Here is a 24,236-nt window from a genome sequence, read left to right as displayed (position 1 = left end):
TATTCCGTGGTATGGACAGATCGCATTTTGTTGTTCATCACCAGCTGATGAACATTTGCTATTATGAATAATGCTGCTATAAATATTCATGCACACGTTTTGTGTGTGTGTATAGCATGTATTTTCAATTCTTCAGGGAATATACCTAGCAGTGGAATTGCTGGGTCATAGTGGTAACTCCATGTTAAGTTTTTGAGGAAATGACAAACTGTTTTCCAAAGCAGCTGCACCATCTAGCATCTGCGGTTTGATGAATAAATGTTTATACATAGCACACACCCGTATCACCACCACCCAGGTCAAGAATAGGATATTATCAGCACTCTAGAACCCTCCCTTGAACCTCTAATTTGACCTCTGTCACCACCAATGGCTGGGGCTTTGAGAGGTAAAACCGGGGGAATGTGCCCTGTGGTGAGAGCAGCCTTATCAAAGGCATAGCAAACCAGGCAGGGCTTTACATCAGCTTTAAGTCCTTCTGTGGACACATACCACTTTTTCCTGTTGTACCCAGGCCTGGTGAGCAAACAGGCTTCCTCCCACAGTGCTTCACTTCCTGTTCAGCCAGCAGACCCTTCCAGAGCAACAGCAAGCCTGACTTGGGATCCTCCGGGAGGCCATGGGATTGGGGGTGGGCAGCTGAAGCACGGAAGCAATGTGCCCAATGCCCAAGATTCATCCCGAAGGACAGCTTCTGCACCAAGCACCCTGGTGACGCCTGCTGCAGGGCCAGTGGCTGCCGTGGGGGAGTCTCTCTTGGCCATGGTCCTGTCACCGTCCCTCCCGCCCCTTGTGTGTCCACTTACCTCCCACCAGCAGGCCCTTTGGGAAAACCCAGGCTTCCAGAGAGGCAGGACTATCTGAGCAGGTCTCCCACAAGCAGGGAATTGAGAAGGGGCAGCGGGCAATGCAGCCTCCTGTTCTGCCATCAGGATCTTCAGAGTGTGCTCCACTGGGAGGTGCTCCTGGGAGGTGGCCCTTGCAGAGGCCGAGCCTGCCGTCAACCACAGAGAGGCCCCAGCTCTGGGAGGACCCTGCTCTTGCCTCAGTGGTTCTCCTGCATCCAGCCCTGCAGACCTTCTCTCTCTAGTCTCATCCCAGCACACACACACACACACACACACGTCACAGTCACAAAACTCAAAACTGCTCAGCGATGGATCACTGACCTGCAAATCCTTGACTTGCCAATGACTTTTCCATACCAGCACCCTCACCAGCAGTCCCTCCTGCCGGCTCCTCTAAGAGATTGTGTGAGACCACCCCGCCCTCCCCCAACAGGTGTTCTGGCTTTGTTTTCAGAATACCACCCCTGACACGAACAGCCTGAAGTTGACACGAACAGCCTGAAGTTGTCATGTCCTTTCAGCCCACTGTCTGGGAATCTACCACCTAGAGGTGGATTTGGTTGGGTCTTCTTGAAAAGACGCACAATGTCCCTGGGAGGACCAACCTGCTGCCTGTCAGTGTGTGTTAGTTTAATGGATGACTCAGCTGCCAACTCGGAGCTGACAAGGGCAGCTGCAAGCCTGGGGGTGTGGATTGGGAGTGGAGGGTAGAAAACCCTGGATCATGGTGACCGTGGTGGGCAGGGCAGGTTGGGGCATGCTGCAGGATCCCTGGGCAGTCCAAGGCTCTAGAGAGATTCCCAAGTCAAGGTCTAGAAAGGAAAATGGGAGGAAGCCAGAGACTAACTCCTTAAGGTTATATTTTATATGCACCAGGCAGGGGCTGGAAGCCAACTTCCCTTCCTCTTCCCCAGGGTCCTCTTGCTCCTACTTGTCTCTCTTCTTCTCTTCCCATGCTTACTCTCCTCTCCTCCACACTGCCCTTCCCCTATTCCTTTCCTCTGCCCCTGGAACAGAAAATAACCTTATTAGCTCTATTTCCTCTCTATTAAAGACTTAAAAGGCTTTAGCCTCAGGATCTAGCTGTTGTTATAGCATCACTTGATGGGGAAAATGCATGGTCTAGCCCTGTGCCTGGCTCATCACAGGTGCTCAGCAAGTGCTGGTTAAGGGAATAAAAGCATGAATGAAAGTAACTTGATTTTGAGTTGCTAATGCCAGATCTGGAGGTGGACTTTTGGAACCCATCCCTATTTGAGTGACCACTGACTTTCCTGCAGGCACAGATCAGAGGTTTCTGTTGCCCTGGGCTCCCACAAGATTCCAAAGGTGAAGCCAGGGTGGGACCCAGGATCCAGACCCCTAATCTTATGTGATTTATTTTCTTGCATCTTTGCAGCTTTTGCTTCTGGAATGGGGTCAGTGGGCAGGGACTGATGGGGTCACAGCGCCCTCTGCTGGTGTATTTTCATAGGCGGTTTTTGCATATCTGGGTTTATATTTAATAATGTTTACTTTTGTTTTTATTGGGCTTGGGCAAGACTGGAAATGAGGATTTCTGGTTTTATGACTGGCTCATTCTTCATGAATGTCAAGACTGAAAGTGGCCCTTGGTGATAAAAATGAGTGTCAGGGTGGGCTCCAGACATTAATAATTTAATTGAAAGCAGGTTTTGGTTTTAACAACCTCCCTGGCCCCAGTGCCTAAGTGTCAGGTGGAAACACCTTCTGCTCCAGGCTCAGTGCTGTATCTCTGATAGTAGCAGGCTCTCTCATTTGCTTTTAAGAGGCACGCATGTGGTTTTGTCTGAGTGAGCTGAGAGGACTTTCTCCAAGAGGGAGAACCAAAGTTGCCCACAGCAGGACTGGCCCCTGGACAGGGGCTGGCGCTGAGCTTTCTGTACTCATCATGAATCGTGGCTCCCTGCAAAGCCAGGTGGACACTAAAGAGCTCCTGGGTAGGAAGGTAGCGGGCAGAGGGAGAGATCCCAAGGCCAAACTAACCCAGACTGTGGCAGCCCCTTGCTCAGTGAAGCCCCCTGTTTTCTATACAGCTGATGGCACAGCACGGCTTCTCACACTAGAGCACACTGGAGTCACCTGGGAAGTCGTGCTAAAATGCAGGTCCTGATTTTGTAGGTCTGCCATATAGCCTGAGACTCTGCATTCCAAACAAGCTCTTAGCTTATGCTGATGCTGCTGGTCTAGGGACCACACAGGGAAAGCAAGAGTGTCGAGGAAATAGATCCTGACATCAGAATGCTCAGGCAGAATTCTGACCTCACCTCTGCCACTTATGCTGTGACCTTGGACAGATTATGGTCATTACCTTCTCTCTCTGAGTCTGCTTCATCCTGCACAAAATAGGGAAGATGACCGTTTATGTGACCTCATAGAAAGAAAGACAGAATGACTTCATGGGGTTGTTGTAAGAATAAAATGAAACAATGCAGGTGAAGTTCTTAGTGCAGAGCCGGTAGTGTCCAGCACATGGCAAATGTCTTTATACTCATGTGTCCATCCGGCAAGTGTCTGTCAACTGCCTGCTGTGCCCTTGGCACTGCCATGGGCCCCACACTGAGCAGTGACAGAAACACAATCTCTGCTCTCAAGGAACTTACATTTGAGCAGAAGACAGACCACAGACAAGTGAAATGGATAGGATGAGAGCTGGTGCTGAGTGAGCTGCAGGGCAAACAAAGGAGAGTGAGGAGGATAAGGAATGCAGAGGGTGAGCATACTGTTGTTTGTGCAGACTGGGAAAGTGTCACTGGGAAGCTGACGCTGACATATATACACTACCGTGTGTAAAACAGATCACTAGCGGGAAGCTGCTGTATAACTCAGGGAGCTCAGCTGTTGCTCAGAGATGACCTGGGCGGGGAGCGGGAGGGAGGCTCAAGAGGGAAGGGACATATGTATATAAGACAACACTGTAAAGCAATTATACTCCAATTTTTTAAAAAAAGTTCATTTGGATTTTCTGTAAGATGGGGAAAATCCAAATGAACTTTCTGGCCAAGCCAATATATGTTAAAACTCAGAACTGTACATCTCCAAAATTCAGTGTATGCAAATACTTTTAATTTAAAGTAATAAAGACTATTTTAAAATGAAAAAAAGAAAATGTAAGTTTGAGTGGATGACCACGTGGCTAGCTGAAGAAATGGGAGGGACCATTTGTGAGTGCAAAGGCCCTGAGGAAAGAGTGTACACGGTGTGTGTGAAGAAGAAAGACGAGCCCAGAGGTGGTAGGGGAGAAAAACAGGTAAGGGATGAGTGGGGAGGAGCAGGGTCCATCCTTGAGGGCATTGCCAGCATCAACTTCGGATTGTTCTCTGAGAGAAAAGGGCAAACGCTGGAAGTTCTGAGCATAAGAGCAGCACGATCTAACTGACATTCTAAAAGGACAAGTTTGGCTTGTTGGGGATGGACTGTGGGAAATCCTCCTCTACTCCCAGAGCACTGTGATGGCTCAGGTGAAAGAGGAGGGTGGGGTGCAGAGACCCCTGGGAGCAGTGGTGGGAGGGTATGTATTCACGGCTGTAAACATCTACCCACATTCATCTTGCTCCCTATTATCCCCCCTCCCTTTTTTTTGGCTGCACTGAGTCTTAGTCGTGGAATGCAGGATCTTCAGTTGTGGCATGAGAGCTCCTAGTTGCAGCATGTGGGATCTAGTTACCTGACCAGGGGTCAAACCCCAGCCCCCTGCACTGGGAGTACAGTCTTAGACACTGGAGCACCAGGGAAGTCCCTCCTCTTTTCCTTTGGAACTGTCCTTTGAGTGGGGTCCATTTGCCCCCTTCCTCTGCGTGAATGCTTGGCTAGGGCACAATTCACTGGCCACTCCCAGGAAACAGAAAGATCCAAGGTGCTTCTCATCAGAAAGGATGTGGGGAGATCTCACCTGACTTTGTCTCTATTCGTAAGGGTCCTTCCTGGGCCATCTTTCTCTTCCTTAAAAAAAAAAAAAAGAAAGAAAAGCTGTTAGTTTTATTATACAGATAATGCATGCGCCTTGTAGAAACATTAGAGATTATAGATAAACACAAAGAATGACATCAGAAACTGTCATAATCTTACTGCTCAGAGAAAACCACTGCTATTCTTCTATTCTTGTATATTTCTTTCTAAGTTTCTTCAGTTCATGCAGGCTCTATGTGCATACACATACACACACACATAAATTTTTTACCAAAAAAACGGGATGATGTTCTAATACTATGTAATACACCAATACTATCAATGGCCTTAAATATATTTCAACAACATATTATTCTTAATGTCAGCAGAGCATTCATTTTATGCATGTACCACGATTTATTTAACCAACTGGTGTCCATTTATGTTGTTTCTGATTTTTAAATATATACATGTCATAAATGACTCCATGATGAGTATCCTTGTAGCTAAATCCTGGCAGCCATCTGTAATTTTTTCCCTATCTTTTAAAGTATCTGATACATATCACCAAGTTGCTCTCAGAAATATTTGTGTGAATTAGACTCATCCTGGAGTTGCTCATCTCCCCACAGACACATCACCCATAAAAAACAAAATGAACGTTTCTTGGTCACATTTAAAAGCTGATATTGGTGTTAAAGTGTCAGGTGGGGAACTTTGCACCATTTTGCTTCACCACCTGCTGAAGGCCCATCCTTCATCTTCTGGGTCCTCTAGGATTGGAATTAGGGTCAGGCTTTCAGATCCATTGTTCAATCTCTGAGTAAGGTCTGGATTGTATTTGGTTGTGTTTTTTTGTTTTTTTGTTTTGTTTGTTTGTTTGTTTTTTCTAATATAGAGGGAAGTACCAGAGTCACCTTGGTCACACGTATCAGAGGGGAAGTCACCTTTCAAATACTGAAGAGGGTGCAGGGAGGCTCTAGGGACCCCTGAAACCAGACAGGAACACTTAGGAAGGTGGGTGGGAAGTTCATTGCCATGGAAATGCGTATGCTCAGACCTGTTGCTCCTGGGAGAGTAGGGGCTCCTGACCACGGTGCTGGATGCCTGAACCCACCCTCACCCCCCTTCTGGGGCTGGCGGCAACCTGTGACCAGGGAGAAGGCAGGCTGTGAGTGCGGGTCACACCAGGGCCCAGGGCAGTGATGGGAAAGGATGACACAGTCTGGCCTCCTTCTGGGCCCAGCCCCGCCTGCCCGGCTGTTTCTCTGGCGACGCCTTGAGTCAGGACCTGGGGCTGCAGCACCTGTTAGCTGTGGGTGGGCTGGGGTGAGCCGCTTGCCCTTCACTCTGCTGGAAATCAGACACCGAGATTAGGAAGGAAGGATACTGCTTTACAAGGGACCACTCTGTCCTCTAGAACAGTCTCAATCCCCATATCATCCAATAATTTCTTATTGATTCATTTCCTAATATATACTTCCTCTCCAAACACTTATTTTTTTAATACGAAGTAGATGAAATCTCATTTAATTGCAGACCTCACTCTGACTGGAGTCAGTCCAGGTGTTGGGAAAGTGCGATGGAGAACTGAAACTTTTTAATCGGGGAAAGGCAATTCTGACTTCGTCATCGTTGTTGTCAGAGAAGTCTGGGCTTGAGAGTTGAACTCCTCCACATATACTCTCACTTAGCTCTCACTGAAAGTGAAGTGAAAGTCTCTCAGTTGTGTCTGACTCTCTGCGACTTCATGGACTATATAGTTCATGGAATTCTCCAGGCCAGAATACTGGAGAGGGTAGCCTTTCCCTTCCCCAGGGGATCTTCCCAACCCAGGAATCAAACCCAGGTCTACCATATTGCAGGCAGATTCTTTACCAGCTGAGTCACCAGGGAAGCCCAAGAATACTAGAATAGGTAGCCTATTCCTTCTCCAGCAGATCTTTCCAACCCAGCAATGGAACTGGGGTCTCCTGCATTGCAGGCAGATTCTTTACCAGCTGAACTACCGTGGAAGCCCTAGCTCTCATTATACCCCTTTGAATTAGATGTGGTTAGGTTCACATTCCAGATGAAAACAGAGTCTGAGAGGTGATGTGACTTACCTGCAGCCACACCATTGATTTATGTCCAGAGCCAGCTGACCCTGAGATCTGTTCCTCCTTTGATCTTATCTCCTTGCCCTTGGAAACGCAACCAGCCAGAGAGAGTTACAGAGCACTAGCCCAGAAGTCAGAAAACCTGGGATCTGATCTTGGCTTTGCTACACATGGGCTGTGTGGCCGAGGGCACTTCTCTGCACCTCCCTGGCCTCAGAAGCCTCACTGTAAACTGAAAAGATCTGACCACTCTCTGAGATTCCTTCTAACCGTGGGGCCTTAGCTCAGGCTTATTGGGTGGTGACAAAAAGCCACTTTGCTTAAACAGAAATGGGCGCTGTGGTCCAAGGGTCTGGGGACTCTCAAGAAGCCAAGCCAGGGGCCAGCACCAGGCCAGCAAGGCTGAGGCCAGGCGGTGGTACTTGCTGTTCCCTCTCCGGAACTGCACGAGTCTCCCCTTTTCTCAGCTCCTCTGTGTTCAGTCTTCTCTCTCTGCAAAACGGTTCATTTTTTAATAGTGGCAGATGCCTCCCCAGCTCCTAATTACAAGACTAGTTCTGGGGGCTAACTGAGTCTCCCCAAATTCCAATTTCAAATTCCCAGAGACAGGAATCAATTGGGCAAGTTGAGTCTGCTGTCCACCTTGTTCTGATCAATTGGGTCCTGAAGCACAAAGCAGCGGAGAAGGCAATGGCACCCCACTCCAGTACTCTTGCCTGGAAAATCCCATGGATGGAGGAGCCTGGTGCAGTCCATGGGGTCGCGAGGAGTCGGACACATCTGAGTGACTTCCCTTTCACTTTTCACTTTCATGAATTGGAGAAGAAAATGGCAACCCACTCCAGTATTCTTGCCTGGAGAATCCCAGGGACGGGGGAGCCTGGTGGGCTGCCATCTATGGGGTTGCACAGAGTCAGACACGACTGAAGCGACTTAGCAGCAGCAGCACAAAGCAGAAGTGGTGGCCCAGGTCGGGGAAACGCGCCCTCCCCACAAGAGGCTCTGTTCTCAGAAGAGGAGTCACATCTTTTCAGAGAAGAGATAGGTTAAGCATTATTCCCTTCCAGATGAGGTGACCTTGAAACCAACAGAAAGAGCACAAGCTCACCAGCATAGCTGGCCCACGGGAAGCATCGGCAGGAATGACAGGCTGTGGCTCCCTGAAGGCCTGTTCCCAAGGGCAGACACGACAGCTGTTTGACAGCCAGGCAGACCTGTCCCCCAACACACAGTGTTGGCCTTCTGCTGCCTGTGAGCTGGATGACGTGAAACTGGGACACAGGGGAGCTTGGAAAGGGTCAAGGGACAGGCACTGCAGAGACCACGCCACCAGTCCTCGGGGCTTGGCTAGCACTGAACGGCCATTTGCGCAAAGAAGACTCAGCACTCCAGCTGATCCTGGCAGCTGTTTCCCTGATGACCTTGTTTCAGTTCTTCAGACTGGCACATGGGTTCTCTCTCACTGTATAACAAATTGCCTCAAAACCTAGCAACTTAAAGCCACAAGCATTTATTATTTCACAGTGTCTGTAGGTCAGGTAGTTAGGAGAAGCTCTTCTGGGTTCTGGCTCATTGTCTCCTCATGAGGTGCGGCAGTCAAGCGATGGCCAGGGCTGTGGTCCTCTCAAGGCTCAGCAGGGGCTGGAAGAGGGCTACTCACACCAGTGTTGGCAGAAGGCCTCGGCTCCTTGCCACATGCCACTCACCATAGGCCTGCTTGGGTCCACACCCCACGGCAGTGAGCTTCACCCAGAATTAGTGTGTGAAAGAGAGCAAGATGGAAGCCACACGTCCTTTATGCCTTCGTCTTAGAAGTGACACACCATCACTTCCATCATATTTGATTCATTAGAAGCCAGACACTCCCTCACTTAAGGGGAGAGGAACTATGTTCCTCTTGAAAGAGTATCGAATTTGTGGGTCTATACCAAACCAGAACTGAGCCATACAATGTTCCCAAGTGTTTGGAGGTTTGGGAGTCAAGGGGTGGGGTCTGGGGTGGGGGGGTCCTGTTTGGTGGCAAAAATCAGTCCCCAAAGATGTTCTAATCTCCAGAACTTGTGAATATGTTATGTTATACAGCAAAGGGGAAGTAAGGTTGATCATCAGCTAACCTTAAACTAAGGAGAGTAGCTGGATTATTTAGGAGGGCTCAATGTAATCATAGGGGTCCTTCCAAGTGGAAGAAGGGGGCAGAAGAAGAATCAGAGTGATCCTGAGCACTATTTACTATAGCTAGGATACAAAAGCAACCTAGATGTCCATCAACAGATGAATGGATAAGGAAGCTGTGGTACATATATTCAATGGAGTACTATTCAGTCATAAAAAGGAATGCACTTGAGTCAGTTCTAATGAGGTGGATGAACCTAGAGCCTATTATACAGAGTAAAGTAAGTCAGAAAAAGAAAAACAAATATTGTATATTAATGCATATATATATATATGGAATCTAGAAAAATGGTACTGATGAACTTATTTGCAGGGCAACAGTGGAGATGCAGACACAGAGGACAGACTTATGGGCACAGGGAGGGGGAGGAGGAAAGGTTGGGATGTATGGAGAGAGTGGGATGTAAGGAGAGAGTGGCGTGAAAACATATACACTGCCATATGTAACATACATAGCCAATGGGAATTTGCTGCATGACTCAGGGGACTCAGACCAGGGCTCTGTAACAACCTAGAGAGGCAGGATGGGGCAGGAGTTAGGAGGAAGGCTCAAGAGGGAATGGACATAGGTATACCCATGGCTGATTCATGCTGATATTTGGCAGAAACCAACATAATACTATAAAGCAATTATGTTTCCATTAAAAATAGATTAATTTTTAAATAAAAGAATCAGAGTGATGCAGAGAGAGAGAGACTGGACTGGCCGCTGCTGGCTTTGAAGACGGAAGGGGGCCGTGAGCCAGGGAAGACACGCAGCCTCTAGAATCTGAAAAAGGCAAGGAACCAGATTCTTCTGAGTTGCAGAAGGAATGTAGGCCTGCCAACGCCTTGACTGTAGCCCAGTGGGACTGATTTTGGACAAATTTTGTGTTGTCTTAAGCCATTAAATGCATCATCTGTTCCAGCAGCAATAGGAAACGAACAGAGGGTGATACCCACCTTTCTCCCTTTTGTAATCTATTTGTTTCATCACAGTTGTACTATTATTGGACTTATTTATATAGTCCATATTTTTAATACCTCTGTTTACCATCTCTTCTTTAAAACTATAAGCTCCTTGAGGGCAAAGTCTATGTGTTTGGGGGAGGGGTATTTTTTTCTATGTAAATCTGAAGCACCCAAGGCACTGCTCAGAACTATGCAGCCATTAGGAACTTGATCAGTCATTTTCTAGGCCAGATGGCAACCCACTCCAGTGTTCTTGCCTGGAGAATCCTGTGGACAGAGGAGCCTGGCAGGCTACAGTCCATAGGGTCACAGGAGTCGGACACAACTTAGCAACTAAACTACAAAAGCTGAAGCAGCCAGCTTAGCAGAGAGATGAAAGAAGAGAAAGCTGGTGTGAAACAAAACGTGGAACCCATTAATGCATCCTTCATTGAACTGAATCCAAAGAATTTCACTCATGGCAGGATAGTTTGTTGAAGTCCTATTTTCCCTGTATCTTTCTTTGTTCTCATATCAAGGCAGCAGCCAGGCTTCCCCTTATCTTGGTGGAGAGACTTCGGGCAGGACACAGCATGGGGCAGTGGGAGGTCAATGGCTCGCCCCCACCTTTAAAGGCCTCTGAAGGGCAAGGTCTCCTTCAGGTGGGGTGGGGATGAGGAAACATGCCAGAAAATAAGGGTGGATCCTCAGAGCGCCAAAAGGGAGCAAGTTCCCATGAACAGTGGATCTTCAAGTCCTGCTTGGTAATGAGACCACAGACGGAGGCAGTGCACGCTAGATCCGGGGCTCAGGAGTTCCTCCCATTGCCCAACACACACGCACACGCACACACACACACACACACACACACACTTCTGGGATCATACAGAATGGCATCTGACATCTTCAGGGCCTTCCCTTTGACCTGGGACATCTGTAGAACCAGGTAAAGTGGAGGGAGGCAGTGGAGACTCTAAGGATGACCCTAAGGATTTCCCACTGAACCTTCAGGAAGCAAGAAGAGAGGCTGGAGTCTGAAACACTGATTTTGATCTAAAAAAGTGATACTCCTTCCACACTCAAGTTTAAGACTGATATTCAATATTTTGACTCCTGCTTTGGCTTTAAAGGAAGATTTTACTCTCGGGGTGGAAGGAGCCAGGGGCAGGGTGGTATGTGAGAAGGCAGCAAGCCTTTCAAGGAGTGGGGAGAGGCTGAACCCAAGCCGCTGATGGGTCCTGAGGCAGCATTAAGTTGGAACTATGTCCTCGGTCACACAGGAGTTGAAGTACAGATAAATCAGAAAGCAGGTCCAGACGCCAAGGGTGAAAAGGATGCCCAGGCGTGGTTTGGAAGTTTCCTGTTATAGGGGGAGAAAGTCAGGAGCCTGAAGCGAGGTCAGCTGGGCAGCTGGCAAGGCACCCTGCCCTTCACAGAGGCCTCTGGGCAGCCCCCAGGCTGGGCTAAGCAAGTCCTCCTGCCTCGAAGTGCCACGCCCTCTAAGGCTGGGCGGATGCGGTGGGGGCAGAGCCTGCACAGGCTGGGGTTGATGGGAATGCGCCCTGGAGCACTGCCTTTGGGATGACTGGGCACCCGATTGAGACAAGGGGCTTGCAGGGATCTACCTACCCCCGATCGTAGTTGTTCTGTGGGGTACACAACAAACATTTCTCCTGTGGAGGACAGAAACGGCACAAGAAAGATCATTTTTCCCTGGTCCAAGATGGCCAGGCTGCTGGGCACCTCATCGGGTCTTGCTATAGGAGAGGATAGAACAATATAGTTGCACTTGGGAGCGGGCACATCCAGGGTTGAGTCCTACTTAGTCATGGTTTCAGAATCTCCCCAGTCCTAGAGGGCAAGACCCCAGAGTAGATTCAAGACTAGGGAGGCATCCCAAGGCTGGGAGAGGAGTGGAACCCGGGGAGAGAGCGAGCCCAGGGGATGTAGAGGGGAACAGGAGACCAGGGGTGTAACACTGGGGCAGGGTGGGGAGGGCTTCACTTACAAAGCAGGAGTCGCATTGGTGAAGGGAATCCATTGGGTCTTTTGGTTGTTGCAGTGCCGCCATCTTTTTGTGAAGAGAGAGCGGTGCTCCACCAGCTCCATCCATTTTCCTGGGCTGGAGCTGTAGGTCTGTGTCTGTCTTTCCTATCAGCCTGAGTTCTTGCTGCATCTTCAGTCCTCTCCTAAAGGGACTGGGGAGTCAGGAAGGGGCAGAATTGGGGAAATAATTTTCAACATGAAAGGAACTCACCAGTAGCATGGGTGGCCATAGAGGGTCTTGACTCCAAGCCACTGGGGCACGAGAAACTAAGATAGCTCCTTGAAGGCTCTGAGAGTCCTCTGAAGTTCAAGGACATTTGGCAAAGAAAAGGAAGGAGACTCTTTAGGGATGAGGAGAGATGGGGGCAGGTCGTACTTACACCTTGCTGTTCTTCTGTATATTTATTAAAACATCCATCTTCTCATCCATATCCTTTTGCATTTCCTTCCAAGAGAGAATTAAAGCTAGAATCATCATCATGAAGGGCTTCTGAAATCCCTTTTTCTTGTTTCACTCTGCGAACCACTGCGAGGCCACCTCTGCATATTACTTCAAGAATCCTCACTGGCCCTGGGGGAGGTAGCTCACAGAATGTCCATGACACACGCTGCCCACCCCTCCTTGTCTCCTTCCCCACTCCACGATGAAGCTGAAGCACAGCCAGAATCCTTAGGGGCTGGTTCAAAGTCTCCAGGTGAGTCAGAGGCCAGGATCTGTTTTACCTGATCTTACACTTGAAACCCTATCTGCCTTGGTTCAATGCCTATAAAATCATGGAACCAAGAAAACAAATCTTATGACCCTAAAGACACTTCTGACTCCAATGGTTTGACCCCTGCCATGTACACAGATCCTGTATATCTGTGTTTGTTCCATCTCTTACTCAATTCCTGGCAGAAATGGTCAACACAAAATAGATAATAGTGCAAATGGCTCCTCACATGTATTGTTAAGAATTGAAATAATAATAAAGTCTTCTCGGTAAAGTTTAGAGCTATAAAATTTGACCTGGAAAAATTGGAGAGAAATAGTGGTCACAAAGAAACCCTAAGATGGTCACAAGAAACTCTAAGTTATTACTGATAGTATCTGTTGAGGACAAAAACAGGGTTGGATTGAATATCACAAAATATAAATAAAAAATAATTTGCTTCCAGGAGAATCATTTTAATAATAAAAAAATGAAAGATTTGGGAAGAGTTTACTGATCTGGGGTAGAAAATTAATCAAGGAATTACTGTCAGGATGGAAATGATTTCCCAAAAAAGATCTTTTTGAAAAGCACTTAAATGTTTGTATAAATTTTGAATAAGATACTTGTATTCATAAGTAAAGTCAAAATATCCTTGAAGTCAAAATTCCCCCTGGGTCCAAGGACTTCCTTGGTGATGCAGTGGCTTAGATTTTGAGCTCCCGATGCAGGAGGCCCAGGTTCCCTCCCTGGTCGGGGAACTAGATCCCACATGCTACAGCTAAGACGTGTGCCACAAATAAGACCTGGCACAGTCAAGTAAATAAATATATTTAAAAATCTCCCCTGGGTCCAAAACATGAGTCAATACATTCCGCTTTCTTAGAAGTCTCACCATCACTTCAAACTGATCTCCATCGTGTTCTCTTCTAAATTTGCTGTTTCCCTACTGTCCTTGTCACTCATCTCTTTCTTCTCGCCGTCCAGATTAAAACTGGTGTCATCATGGACGCTTGCCTCTCCTATACTCTCCCTACTGAATCAGTCATCAAGCATGCTATTTTCCCTTCACTGTATCGTTCTGATTGACCCTTTTCCTTCTGTTCCTACACTGGGTCCAGCCTTCTTCACCTTGAGCGGGGATGCGGCTTCCTGTTTGATATTCTGGCTCCAGACGACCCCCACCCGCTCCCCAGCGCCCCCGCCCCCACCCTGCCCCAGCCACCTTGCAAGCAGCTGCCAACTCAGCTTTCTGAAGTGCTGTTGCTAGCGTGTTCTTTGATTAAGAATCTCCAGAGGCCTCTTACCGCTTACACAACCAAGTCCCAACCTGTCTGCCCGTCTTTCAAAAGCCTTCATTATCCATCGCCTTTGTGCCCACTCCGTTTTATTTCTCACAGTTTCCCCCAATGATCCCACTTCTATGACTGATCTCCCCACTGACCGTGATAAGCTTCGCATTCCTCCTGCTTCCATGCTGTGTGCAAGCTGCTCCCGTGCCCGAAATAGCCTCCTTTGTGCCTTGTGATACCCAGCCCTACCCACTAACAAAACACTTACTGTGTTTGCATTTTAATACAGAAATAGCACAACCCTTTGCAGAAAAATTGGACAATACAGAGGAATATAAAAGGGAAAATTAATCTCATCATCTAGTGATAAGAGCAATTAACCCTTTTGGTATATTTCTTTCCAGTCTTTTTTCTATATAATTACTTACCTATTTTTTTTTCACCTAGTTGTGATCAGCCTGTACATTATTGCTTGCATCTTGCTTTTTTAAATTCTCATTATAAACATTCTTTCTAAACACTGTCTCCTATAGTTAATTTTCATTATGTGTTAATAGATACATCACATTTTATTTGACTATTCCTCTACTATTGAAAATTGTGGTTGTTGACCATTTTTTGCTGTTATAAATAATCCTGTGATGAACATCTTTTTATATGTACCCATGAAAGCATTTCTGATTATTCTCATAGGTTAAATTCTGAGAAGTCAAGGAGTTGATAAGTCATGGGGTTTTGATATTTCTGATACCTATTGTCTAAATTCCTTTTCAGTTTTGAACAAACTTGTACTCTGATCAGCTGTAAAGAGCATTCCTATCTTGATTTGTAATTGTCATAGATTAAAACTTGGTTTATTTGAATGTGGCAATTACCTAAGTTGTTTTCATTTGTGTTTGTTTATTCATTAGGTAAAACTTTGTATTTATTGCTTTTTAGTAATATTCTAATCTGTGGATTGTTCACATACACCCTTTGCCCATTTTCCTATTTGACTGTTAATGATTTGTGTGAGTTTTATATGTTATAGATAAAAACCTTTTGTCTGTCAATCATATTTGTGGAAAATTATTTCCTTCGAACTGTTGTTTACTTTCTAATTATGTGTATGGTGCTTTTCTATTATGATTTTTAAGTTTCTTGTATTGTTAACATGTCAGTATTTCTTTTATGATTTCTTTCATTGTAATTATATTTAGACCATCCAGTAAAATACATACAATTTCTTTTTTTTTTTTAATTCACGTTATAGACTATTTCAGTTTATAGTGTTAACTGAGTTAAGTTTTCCTCTTATATAATCAGGCAATATTCTTCTTTTTGTTTAATTTTTATTGGAGTATAGTTGATTTACAATGTTGTATTCAAGTTTCTGCAATACAGCAAAGTGACTCAGATAAACATATATCCACACTTTTTAAAATTCTTTTCCCATGTAGGTCATTACATTGAGAAGAGTTCCCTGTGCTATACAATAGTTTCTTATTGTTATCCATTTATATATTGTAGTATGTATATGTCAACCCCAGTCTCCCAACTTACCCCTCCCCCCAGTAATCATGTTTATTTTCTTCATCTGTGGCTGTGTTTTTGTTTTGTAAGAAAGTTCATTTGTCACATTTTTTAAGATTCCATGTATAAGTAATATGATATTTGTTTTTCTCTCTCTTACTTCGCTAAGTATGACAATTTCTAGGTCCATCCATGTTATTGCAAATGACATTACTTCATTATTTCTTATAGTTGAATATTTCATCATTTAAATATTCTTAATATTAATAATCTTGTCCTTCTCCCTGATAATTTTAAAAATCATCTTTATTGTATTTTAAATTTTATATAGCTGTGGTTGCCCAATTGTGAGCATACAATTGAATCAACTGAGGATCTTTAAAAATTACCAATGCCCAGACCTCTGATTTAACTGCTATGGGGTGCAGCCAGCGGTAAAGAGAGGCAACTCAAAACCACAGTACAGGTGATTCCAACGTGTGGCCAATGTTAACAACTACAGCTGAAGTGCTAAGGACCTGGTTCTCATCAGAAGCAACCAGCTTAATCATGTAAGAGCATTTTGAGCAATGGTGCCCCAGCTTGGAGGTTTTCATTCAGTTCATCTGGCCCAGGGCCTGGGTACATGGACTTAATCCACAGAAGTGATCCCTGTCAGAGAGGCTGTTACAGGGTTATCTATGCTGCTTTATTTCATTTGTCTGTTTATCCTTGGGCTGTACCACCTTCATTTGATTACTGTGACTTTGTTATGAATTTTAATGTCTGGTAAGGGTAATGCCTCTTTACAACTCTTGAAAAATTTATAGGTAAATGCTGCTGCTGCTGCTAAGTCACTTCAGTCGTGTCCGACTCTGTGCGACCCCATAGACGGCAGCCCACCAGGCTCCCCCGTCTCTGGGATTCTCCAGGCAAGAACACTGGAGTGAGTTGCCATTTCCTTCTCCAATGCGTGAAAGTGAAAAGTGAAAGTGAAGTCGTTCAGTCGTGTCCGACTCTTAGTGACCCCACGGACCGCAGCCCACCAGGCTCCTCCGTCCTTGGGATTTTCCAGGCGAGAGTACTGGAGTGGGGTGCCAGTGCCTTCCTATTTATACATTGGTTGTTCTCTTGGGGAACATGAATAAAACCCCAGGGTGCAAGGACCTGAGTTCTGTTTCTTAATATTAGTGCTCCCACTGATTCTGAAACTCAAAGTTTGAAAACTGCTATTCTAGAAACTAGATAATCTTTTCAGTAATTACTGAATTCAAAAATAACCTTATTGGACTCTTGGATAGATTTGCATTCAACTTTCAAACTTTTAGACTCACTTTCCCTAGGGCACTTCCCTGGTGAACCAATGGCTAATACACTGCGCCCCCAATGCAGGGGCCCAGGTTCAATCCATGGTCAGAGCACTGGATCCCACATGCCCCAACTATGAGTTCACGTGCCGCAACTAAAGAGATACTGTGTGCCGCAAAAAAGACCCGATGCAGTCAAATAAATACTGGAAAAGGAAAAGACTCACTTTCTCTAAAATGACTTTCTGGTTACCCCAGCCCACATCCGCTTCTCATGTCTTTAAACTCCTAGTTACCTGACAACCGGTCATCATTCCACTTTGTACTTGCATGGCTCCTGTATGCTCAGTTGCATCTGACTCTTTGAGATCCCCCCAGACTGTAGCCCGCCAGGCTCCTCTGTCCATGAGATTATCCTGGCAAGAATACTGGAGTGGGTTGCCATTTCCTCCTCCAGGAGATCTTCCTGACTCAGGGATCAAACCTGCATCTCCTTGGCTCCAGCATTAGCAAGCGGATTCTGGTACTTAACTGTTATTTATGCAATAGAGGTTGAGTCTCTTACTAGATTGTAAGCACTTTCAGAGCAGGCTCTGGCTTCTCCTTCCATGATTCCTGGTACGGTACTGGCCCATGGAGGGCATTCAATAAGTACTTACCTTCATAATCTCCACAAATTCCTGGAGTTTATCAAAATCCTTGTCCATTACATCCTTTATCTAGTGAGGAAGAAAGGCACACAGCACATTACTGATTGTGGAGTTGTCTTTCGAGAGTTTTAAGGTAAGTGCTGTATCTGCTCCTCTGGAATGAGCTGATAAAGTTTAAGGAATGTTCTAATAATGACTTATTAAAGCCACTTCTTCCCGAGTCTGTGAAGGGTAAATGCATGTACCACCAAGTCACCACTAGCAGCAGCCTGAGCATAACTTGGATCTGGCCATTGTAAGGCTGCCACGTGGAACTCAAACCACAGCTTCAATTACAATTGCTTGAGTGTTTTGTTCACAAATATGCTATAGGTGATTTCATCAGAGAAACAAGAGTTCTCACTCTGCAGCTTGCTCAGGGGAGGAGAAATTGGTCCCTGACTGCCTCCAAATTCCAAGTCAGCCCCTCTCACTCTGTTACTAAGATTGTATCTCCCCATCCTAATCAATGAGACACCTTAGAGAGCCCTTATCATTCAAAAATTGGATTTAAGCCTCAGACATGTAAGAGACAAATAACCTAAGCTGCCTGACACAAGCACTCTAGGGAGTTTGGGCTCAGTTAGTTGGATTGCTCTTTAATGCAATTTCCGAATTCCTTCACTATTCAAAGTTAAGTGTTGCATTTTCCTGGAAACCACCCTTTTACTCCATGAGAGGTCTCATCCTGTTACCTGTTTTATCTCCTCCATTTTTTCCTTCAGCTCTTCCCTCACTTCCCTGAGTTCATTCTGAGGAAATAAAATAGAGAAGGAGTAAAGAAATGTCTTGGATGGAAGGGAGACAGTCAAAAGAAGGAAAGGAAAGATCCTGGGGCATGGCCAAAAGAGGAGCAGAAGATCATTCCCAGCAGGGAGGAAGGAAAGGATGCTGTTAAGAAAATAGTACAGTGGGACGCACTGTACCTCCGGATGTTGATGCACTTTGGAAAGGTCACACACTCCCTGCTGTGGAGTGACCACCGAAATCGCACAGTCTAAGTCTAATGGCAAGGAGGCATCAGACAACTTGGACTGAGGTCATTCTACAAAATAAATGATTTGTAATCCTCAAAACTGACAGTGTCCCAGAATACAAGGTCGAAGAACTGTTCCGGATGAAAAAAGACATGGAAACTGGGAGCCAGGTGTGATTCTGAATTGGATCCCAAACCAAAAAATGTATCTCCACTTTTGTTATGAAAGGCATTGGCAGAGTAACTGGGGAAATTAGATTAAGACCTGTAGATGAGAACGGTATCAACGTGAATCTCCTGACTTTTATGTTTGGATGATTGTACTATGGCTGTGAGAGTGATCTTGTTTTGAGGAAATGTATACTGAAATTTGGGAGAACCACATGCTTCCAAATGGTTCATATATATATATATATACACACACATATATGAATATGATAAAAAGAGAAAATAACATGATAAAATGCCAACATTTGGAAATCTGGGGGAAGAGTACACTAGAACTCACTGTACCATTTTTGGGGAAAATTTTCTCTAAGCCAGAAATAATTTTAAAGTAGAAGCAGGAGTGAAGTCAGGGGCCAGAGCGGGGCTGTAGGTGCCAGCAGTTTATCTGCCCCATACGTTGTTCTGTCGGCTCCACCTGTTCACTGCATTGGTCCAACCCGCTGCCTCCAGCGTCCCCACACTACCTTTAGCTGCTTTGTCCCTCCTGGTTTGGTAAATGGCCCTTCTTGTTTAGCTCCTTTGTAGTCATATGTCTGTTGGTTGAAAACAGAAACACGGAATATTGGAAATTGCCAGTGTGGGCAGAAGAGGCAAGGGAGATCCCCCGCTAGGTTCAGCTCCTCGCTTCGGGCCTGGGCAGAGGTGAGAGCTGGTGGCCTGGCCCCACCAGCAGCAGAGTTCCCTCAGTCCTTCTCCTTTGTCTGAGCCCATCTCATTCCACTCCCTTCCTGGTCCGCTGGGCCTCAGCTTTCCATGCCCGCAGCAGTCATGCTCATTCCCGCCCCAGGGCCTCTGGGCATGTGGCTTCCTCCAGGCCTGCTGCTCATCCTTGGCCCTCCAGCGGCCGGAGCCTTGTCCTCTCCAGGCTGAGGAAGGCCTTTCTGACAGCCCCCTTAGACACACAGTAGCCACCCAGTTTCAGCTTCCTATTTCAATCCCCTGTATCGTAGGTAACACTACTGAATTTTTCCTCTTTTATTTATGTGTCTGCTTTGTTCTATGAGCGCAGAGTGCTCCCTCTCTCTCTCTCTCTCTCTCTCTCTCTCTCTCTCTCTCTCTCGTGTATCTGCCAGCACCTGGGACAAGTCTTGGCCACCAGGATCGGCGAATGACCCCTGACTCCAAGTCACCTCCCCAGGGGTCTCAGGCCTGGCTGCTGGGAGGGCATCAAAAAAGCTTCTTACTTTGATTGGCTCCGGCTTCAACTCCAGGCAAACTGCCTTGTAGTTCTTGCTCTGCAGGGAGGGAAGGTGGGATTCAGGCTGCCAGGTATCAGGCTTGAGGAGGACTAGGGAAGCTTGGGGAGGACTGGGAAAAATTGGGGAGGACCCTCCTCCGACTCAACCCTGCCCGTCCAACTGCACTCAAGATCAGGCCCACACACCCCCAGCTCCTGAGCCAAGACAACTCACATTTTGTCATGTTAAAACCTGCCTGTTCAACAGGCTGCCCTCTTCTTGCTGGGGGGCAGGGGTGGGGGCACTGGGAAGAGCACTTTGAGATAACTGAAGGAAGCTGGCTAAGTAGTTTTTCAGGAGCACTGACTTTGGAGGTAGACAGACAGACTGGAATCCTAGTCTCAGCCATCCACCTCACTGGTTGTGTCAACTTAGGCAAGTTACTTAGTCTCTTGGAGCCTTTATTTCTTAATCTTTAAATTGTGGGTGATAATTACCTTTACTTAACGAGCTTCTTCTATCCCTTAAACATGCAGGTCAGAGGTAGGCCTGGCTGGAGTTGGGGTGGGCCATTTCAGTGCTCCTTGTCCTAGCGGGAAGTTCTTGCCACCTCAAGGCCCGGGGTCCATTCCCCACCCTCCTTCCAGGCTGAGGTAGCTAGCTACCTCGTGCTCAGAGGGAGAAGGAAAAGCCGAGGGTGTGTTGGGGGCTCTCTGTACCCCCACCCCCGCCTCTACCCAGTGGGCACTCAACGTTTCCCCTTTACCAGGCTTGTCTTCTTCAGTTCCGCCCTCTTGGCCGACATGATGGAGGAGGCCAGAGTGTTCTTCCACTTGCCAACCTCCCCTCGACGGGCCCCCGTGACCAGGCCACTGTCCGAGGCAGCTTACAGGCCGAGGTCAGGCAGGACCACCACCTCTCTGTGGGTGCGACAGCTGAGGTCACAATGCCCAGGACCTACACACCGGCCCAGAGTGTCACTGCAGCTACGGGCCTGGGGTGTCCTGGCCACTGAGAAGGAGACTTCAGGCCAGGTTCCAAAGCCGTGAAGTTTCCCTCCGGCAAGGCGGAGGGGGACCCCCTGCAGAGTCCACCTGAAGGACCACAGCCTGTATGGCCCAAGCACAAGGCACACCCTAGAGAAGGAAAAATTGTTGGCCGCACCCCAGCAGGACGTCCCCCCACCCCCAAGACCAGGAGGAGGCGTCTGCCCTCAACAATGAGCTTCTCCTCAGAGACCACTCACTTCCTCTCCTGGCCCTTCCTTGAGCCTGAAGCTATTTTGGGTTGAGGTGCCCTGAAGTTTCTGCAGTTCAGGGTGTCCATGCTGTGCTAACCCGGGGCTCTTGGAGCCAGTCTCGGCAGGATGATCTCTGATGCCCTGGCCTGACTTTACAGCTGGCCCTGCCCCTCTCCCCTCTTCCACCCAACTCCATTCTTCCTCCTCGTTTTTCTACCCTCCTGGAAGAGAGTCAGGGCAAAAAACAAGAAGTAGACTGTGAATGGTGAGAATCCTGGATGATGGGCAAGGAAGGTTACTGAGGCCGTTCTGAGGGTAACTGTGATTTGTGTTTAAAAGACAAGTGGACATGGTGGGAAAAGGAGGGTGGGATGAATTAGGAGATTAGGATTGACATCCATATACTACTGTGTGTAAAATAGACAGCTAGTAGGGATAGCACAGGGAGCTCAACTCGGTGCTCTGCGATGACCTAGAGGGATGGGATGGTTGGGGGGCGGTGGAAGGTCCTAGAAGCAGGGGATATATGTATACTTATAGCTGATTCACATTGTTGTATGACAGAAACTAACACAACATTGTAAAGTGATTATACTCCAATTAAAAAAAAAAAACCACCAAAAAAGTCTAAACAACATGGCCTCCCGAGACCTAAAATTATTTCATATCCGGGTTAGGAAACCTAGTCTTTCTTCCCTCTTATCCTTGGGTATTCCTTCCTCCCTCTCATTTCAAATACTAGTTGCTCCAGAAAGGGAGGGCCAACTTGGAGATTCCTAGGACAGACAGTACAGGAAATGATGCAAATTGTGTGTCAAGTATGTGCCCGCATCCCAGACACGACTGACTGCACTCACCTGGCCATTTCCTGGGCCTGTGCCTGTCCTTCCCAGAGGCCCTGAGCTCTGGGACTTATTTTGCAGCTTCCATCCTCGGGAAAGACCTTGATCTCAGCCCATCACAACCAAAGGAGAATCTCTGTCACTATTCAGCTGGGGAGGGCAAGGGTGGGGCAGCAAGTGGTGGGGAGTTTCCCAGGCTCCTTTCCGCCTCGTTCCAAATGAGGGGTTGGAATGCTAAGGTCCTTTGACCACTGTGCTCAGTCCTTCCAAATCTGCTGACCGCATGGCAGGAGGGCCCTTTCTCCACAGGTTTCCAAAGATCCCACAGGGTTTAGCAGGGAACTGCAGTGAAAATGACTGACTCCTTCCCAGTGTTCACCAGCCTAGTGAAAATGGGCACCATCTCCTCTTTGTTGGGGATTGAGTTCCTCCCGGACCTGAAGAGAAATGTCCTTTGTTTGGGGGAGCACTTGTTAAATGAGCCTCCTTCTAGAAAAGCTCATTGACCCATATATCAGGAAATTGGGTGTAAAAGAAATCAAGGTCTTGTTGTGAAACTGCTTTATAAAGTAGAAAATTTACACAGACACAGACACACAGACACACACACACACACCATCATCATCACCAATATCATCATCATGATTTGGACAGAAATTTGACCACAGACCCACATTTTGCCTTCATACAGTACTTGCTGTTCATGCCCTCAAATACATCACTCTTGTCATCAATATGTCCTGGAAGGGCTGGGGATATGTTTAATACACCTAAATAAATGAGTCTGTTATTTTCTTCTCTAAGATTTTGCAACTGCTTGAGGCCCTAATTGGAAGCAGCCTTGCAATGTGGGTATTACTGTGGTATAACTTTGTTCCAGGCAGGCCATAGGCCATTCTTACCTGAAGAATGTCAGACAGACTTTTCCTAAACCCCCTTCATGGCAATAATCCACTGGTCCAGGGCAAGAAGCATATACAACCCTCTGATGTTCCAGTGGAGTTTGGTGAAAGGGGAGATTCTCAACAGAGAAAGAAGCAGCCACATGTTTCCTTTCCCCAGGTCCATGACATTTAGATTCTCTTTTCTTTACAAATGTCCTGGTTTTTCAGTTTCATGACCATCATGTAGTGTACAGGGTAGGGGCAGTGGGAAGAGAGGGGTTAGAAATGGCTTTAGGCCTCTGTATTTGACCTCTTGTGATTCCAAAGCTCCAGAGTCTGGCCTGTGATGAAGCCTGGGCCCAGCCAGAGAAGGTGCAGAGAACGTCATCCGTGCTGAGGGGCCCATTTGACCACAGGGGTCCCCGTGTTCCACAGCCCTTTGATTCACAAAGGAGCCCAGAATCCTGACAACTGTGGTCTCTAGTCACCCTTGCACGTGACGTAGATGACCACCTCCTGGAACACCCTGCCCCATACGACAGTGTCTAGTACTGCCCGCCTCTTGTGTGTGTGGGGGGGTGTCCTCCTAGCTTCAGGGGACCTCTCACAGAAATTTTATACCATTGGTTACTGTATTGTCCCCTGTAGCTGATTTATATACACCTTGCCTCTACCCTGGGCAGGGTTCAGACATCCTTTCCCATTGACACATTGGTTACTATGCAATTTCTGATCCTTCCTGTGAACAATGTATCAGACCTCAGCTAGAATCAAATTCTATTATATTGTTTCTATGGAATTTCTATCATGTGAAATTCTAGTACCTCTGTTTCAGGAACAAAGCATGATGTTCTCAACAATCAATGGTAAATCTCCAGCTACTGCAATACAGCTGATGATAAGTGAAAACTCAGAGCAAAGGTTTTGTGTGAAGATCGCAGGCTTTTTTCTCCTGTGTGTTCACCATGACAAGGACGCCTTTGCCAGGGCCTCCCAGGACCCAGGGGACCTGTTACTATCCCCACAGTCGACCGTGACAGAGTGGCCTACTGTCTGAGATAAAGAGCCACCAACCATCAGTGGCTCCTCCTACTCATGCCAAATGCAGCTCCTAGCGGCCTCCTTGCTTGGCTAGTGTCCCTTTGACTTTGGTTTTTTTATTGTTTAAAGATTTTTTTGATGTGGACCATTTTTAAAGTCTCTATTGAATTTGTTACAGTATTGCCTCTGTTTTATGTTTTGTTTTTCTGGCTGCAAGGCGTGTAGGATCTTAGCTCCCCAACCAGGGATTGAACCTGCGCCCCCTGAACTGGAAGGCAGAGCCCTAACTACTGGACCACCAGGGAAGGCCCCCCTCATCATTTTTCACAAAGAGTGACTTCACTTGGCCTGTTCTTTGTAGGCAAACATGCAGAG

The 24,236-nt window shown here is 46.8% G+C and overlaps 1 protein-coding gene across 3 annotated transcripts; it reads right to left on the bottom strand.

Annotated features, from left to right (window-relative positions):
- TEX35 (testis expressed 35) lies at window positions 209–20,738 on the bottom strand. 3 transcript variants are annotated; one of them, XM_018060645.1, is made up of 9 exons: window positions 20,621–20,659; window positions 19,861–19,911; window positions 19,141–19,209; window positions 18,168–18,224; window positions 17,443–17,502; window positions 12,382–12,446; window positions 11,964–12,153; window positions 11,585–11,628; window positions 10,297–10,608 (listed from the first exon to the last, which is right to left on the bottom strand). In XM_018060645.1, exons 1-9 carry the CDS (start codon window positions 20,657–20,659, stop codon window positions 10,485–10,487), a joined length of 699 nt encoding a protein of 232 aa, XP_017916134.1. In that variant the 3' UTR covers window positions 10,297–10,484. The 3 variants fall into 3 exon arrangements, with proteins under 3 accessions (XP_017916133.1, XP_017916134.1, XP_005690974.1); XM_005690917.2 differs by lacking the exon at window positions 10,297–10,608 and adding an exon at window positions 10,989–11,315 and having other exon boundaries at window positions 20,621–20,738; XM_018060644.1 differs by lacking the exons at window positions 10,297–10,608; window positions 17,443–17,502; window positions 18,168–18,224; ... (1 more) ...; window positions 19,861–19,911; window positions 20,621–20,659 and adding exons at window positions 209–994; window positions 4,759–4,808; window positions 14,001–14,120.

The sequence above is a fragment of the Capra hircus genome, chromosome 16 (genome assembly GCF_001704415.2).
Source record: "Capra hircus breed San Clemente chromosome 16, ASM170441v1, whole genome shotgun sequence".
Classification (NCBI taxonomy): Eukaryota; Metazoa; Chordata; class Mammalia; order Artiodactyla; family Bovidae; genus Capra; species Capra hircus.
The sequence above is the reverse complement of the archived record's forward strand: the minus strand, read 5'-3'. Positions and strand labels throughout refer to the sequence as shown.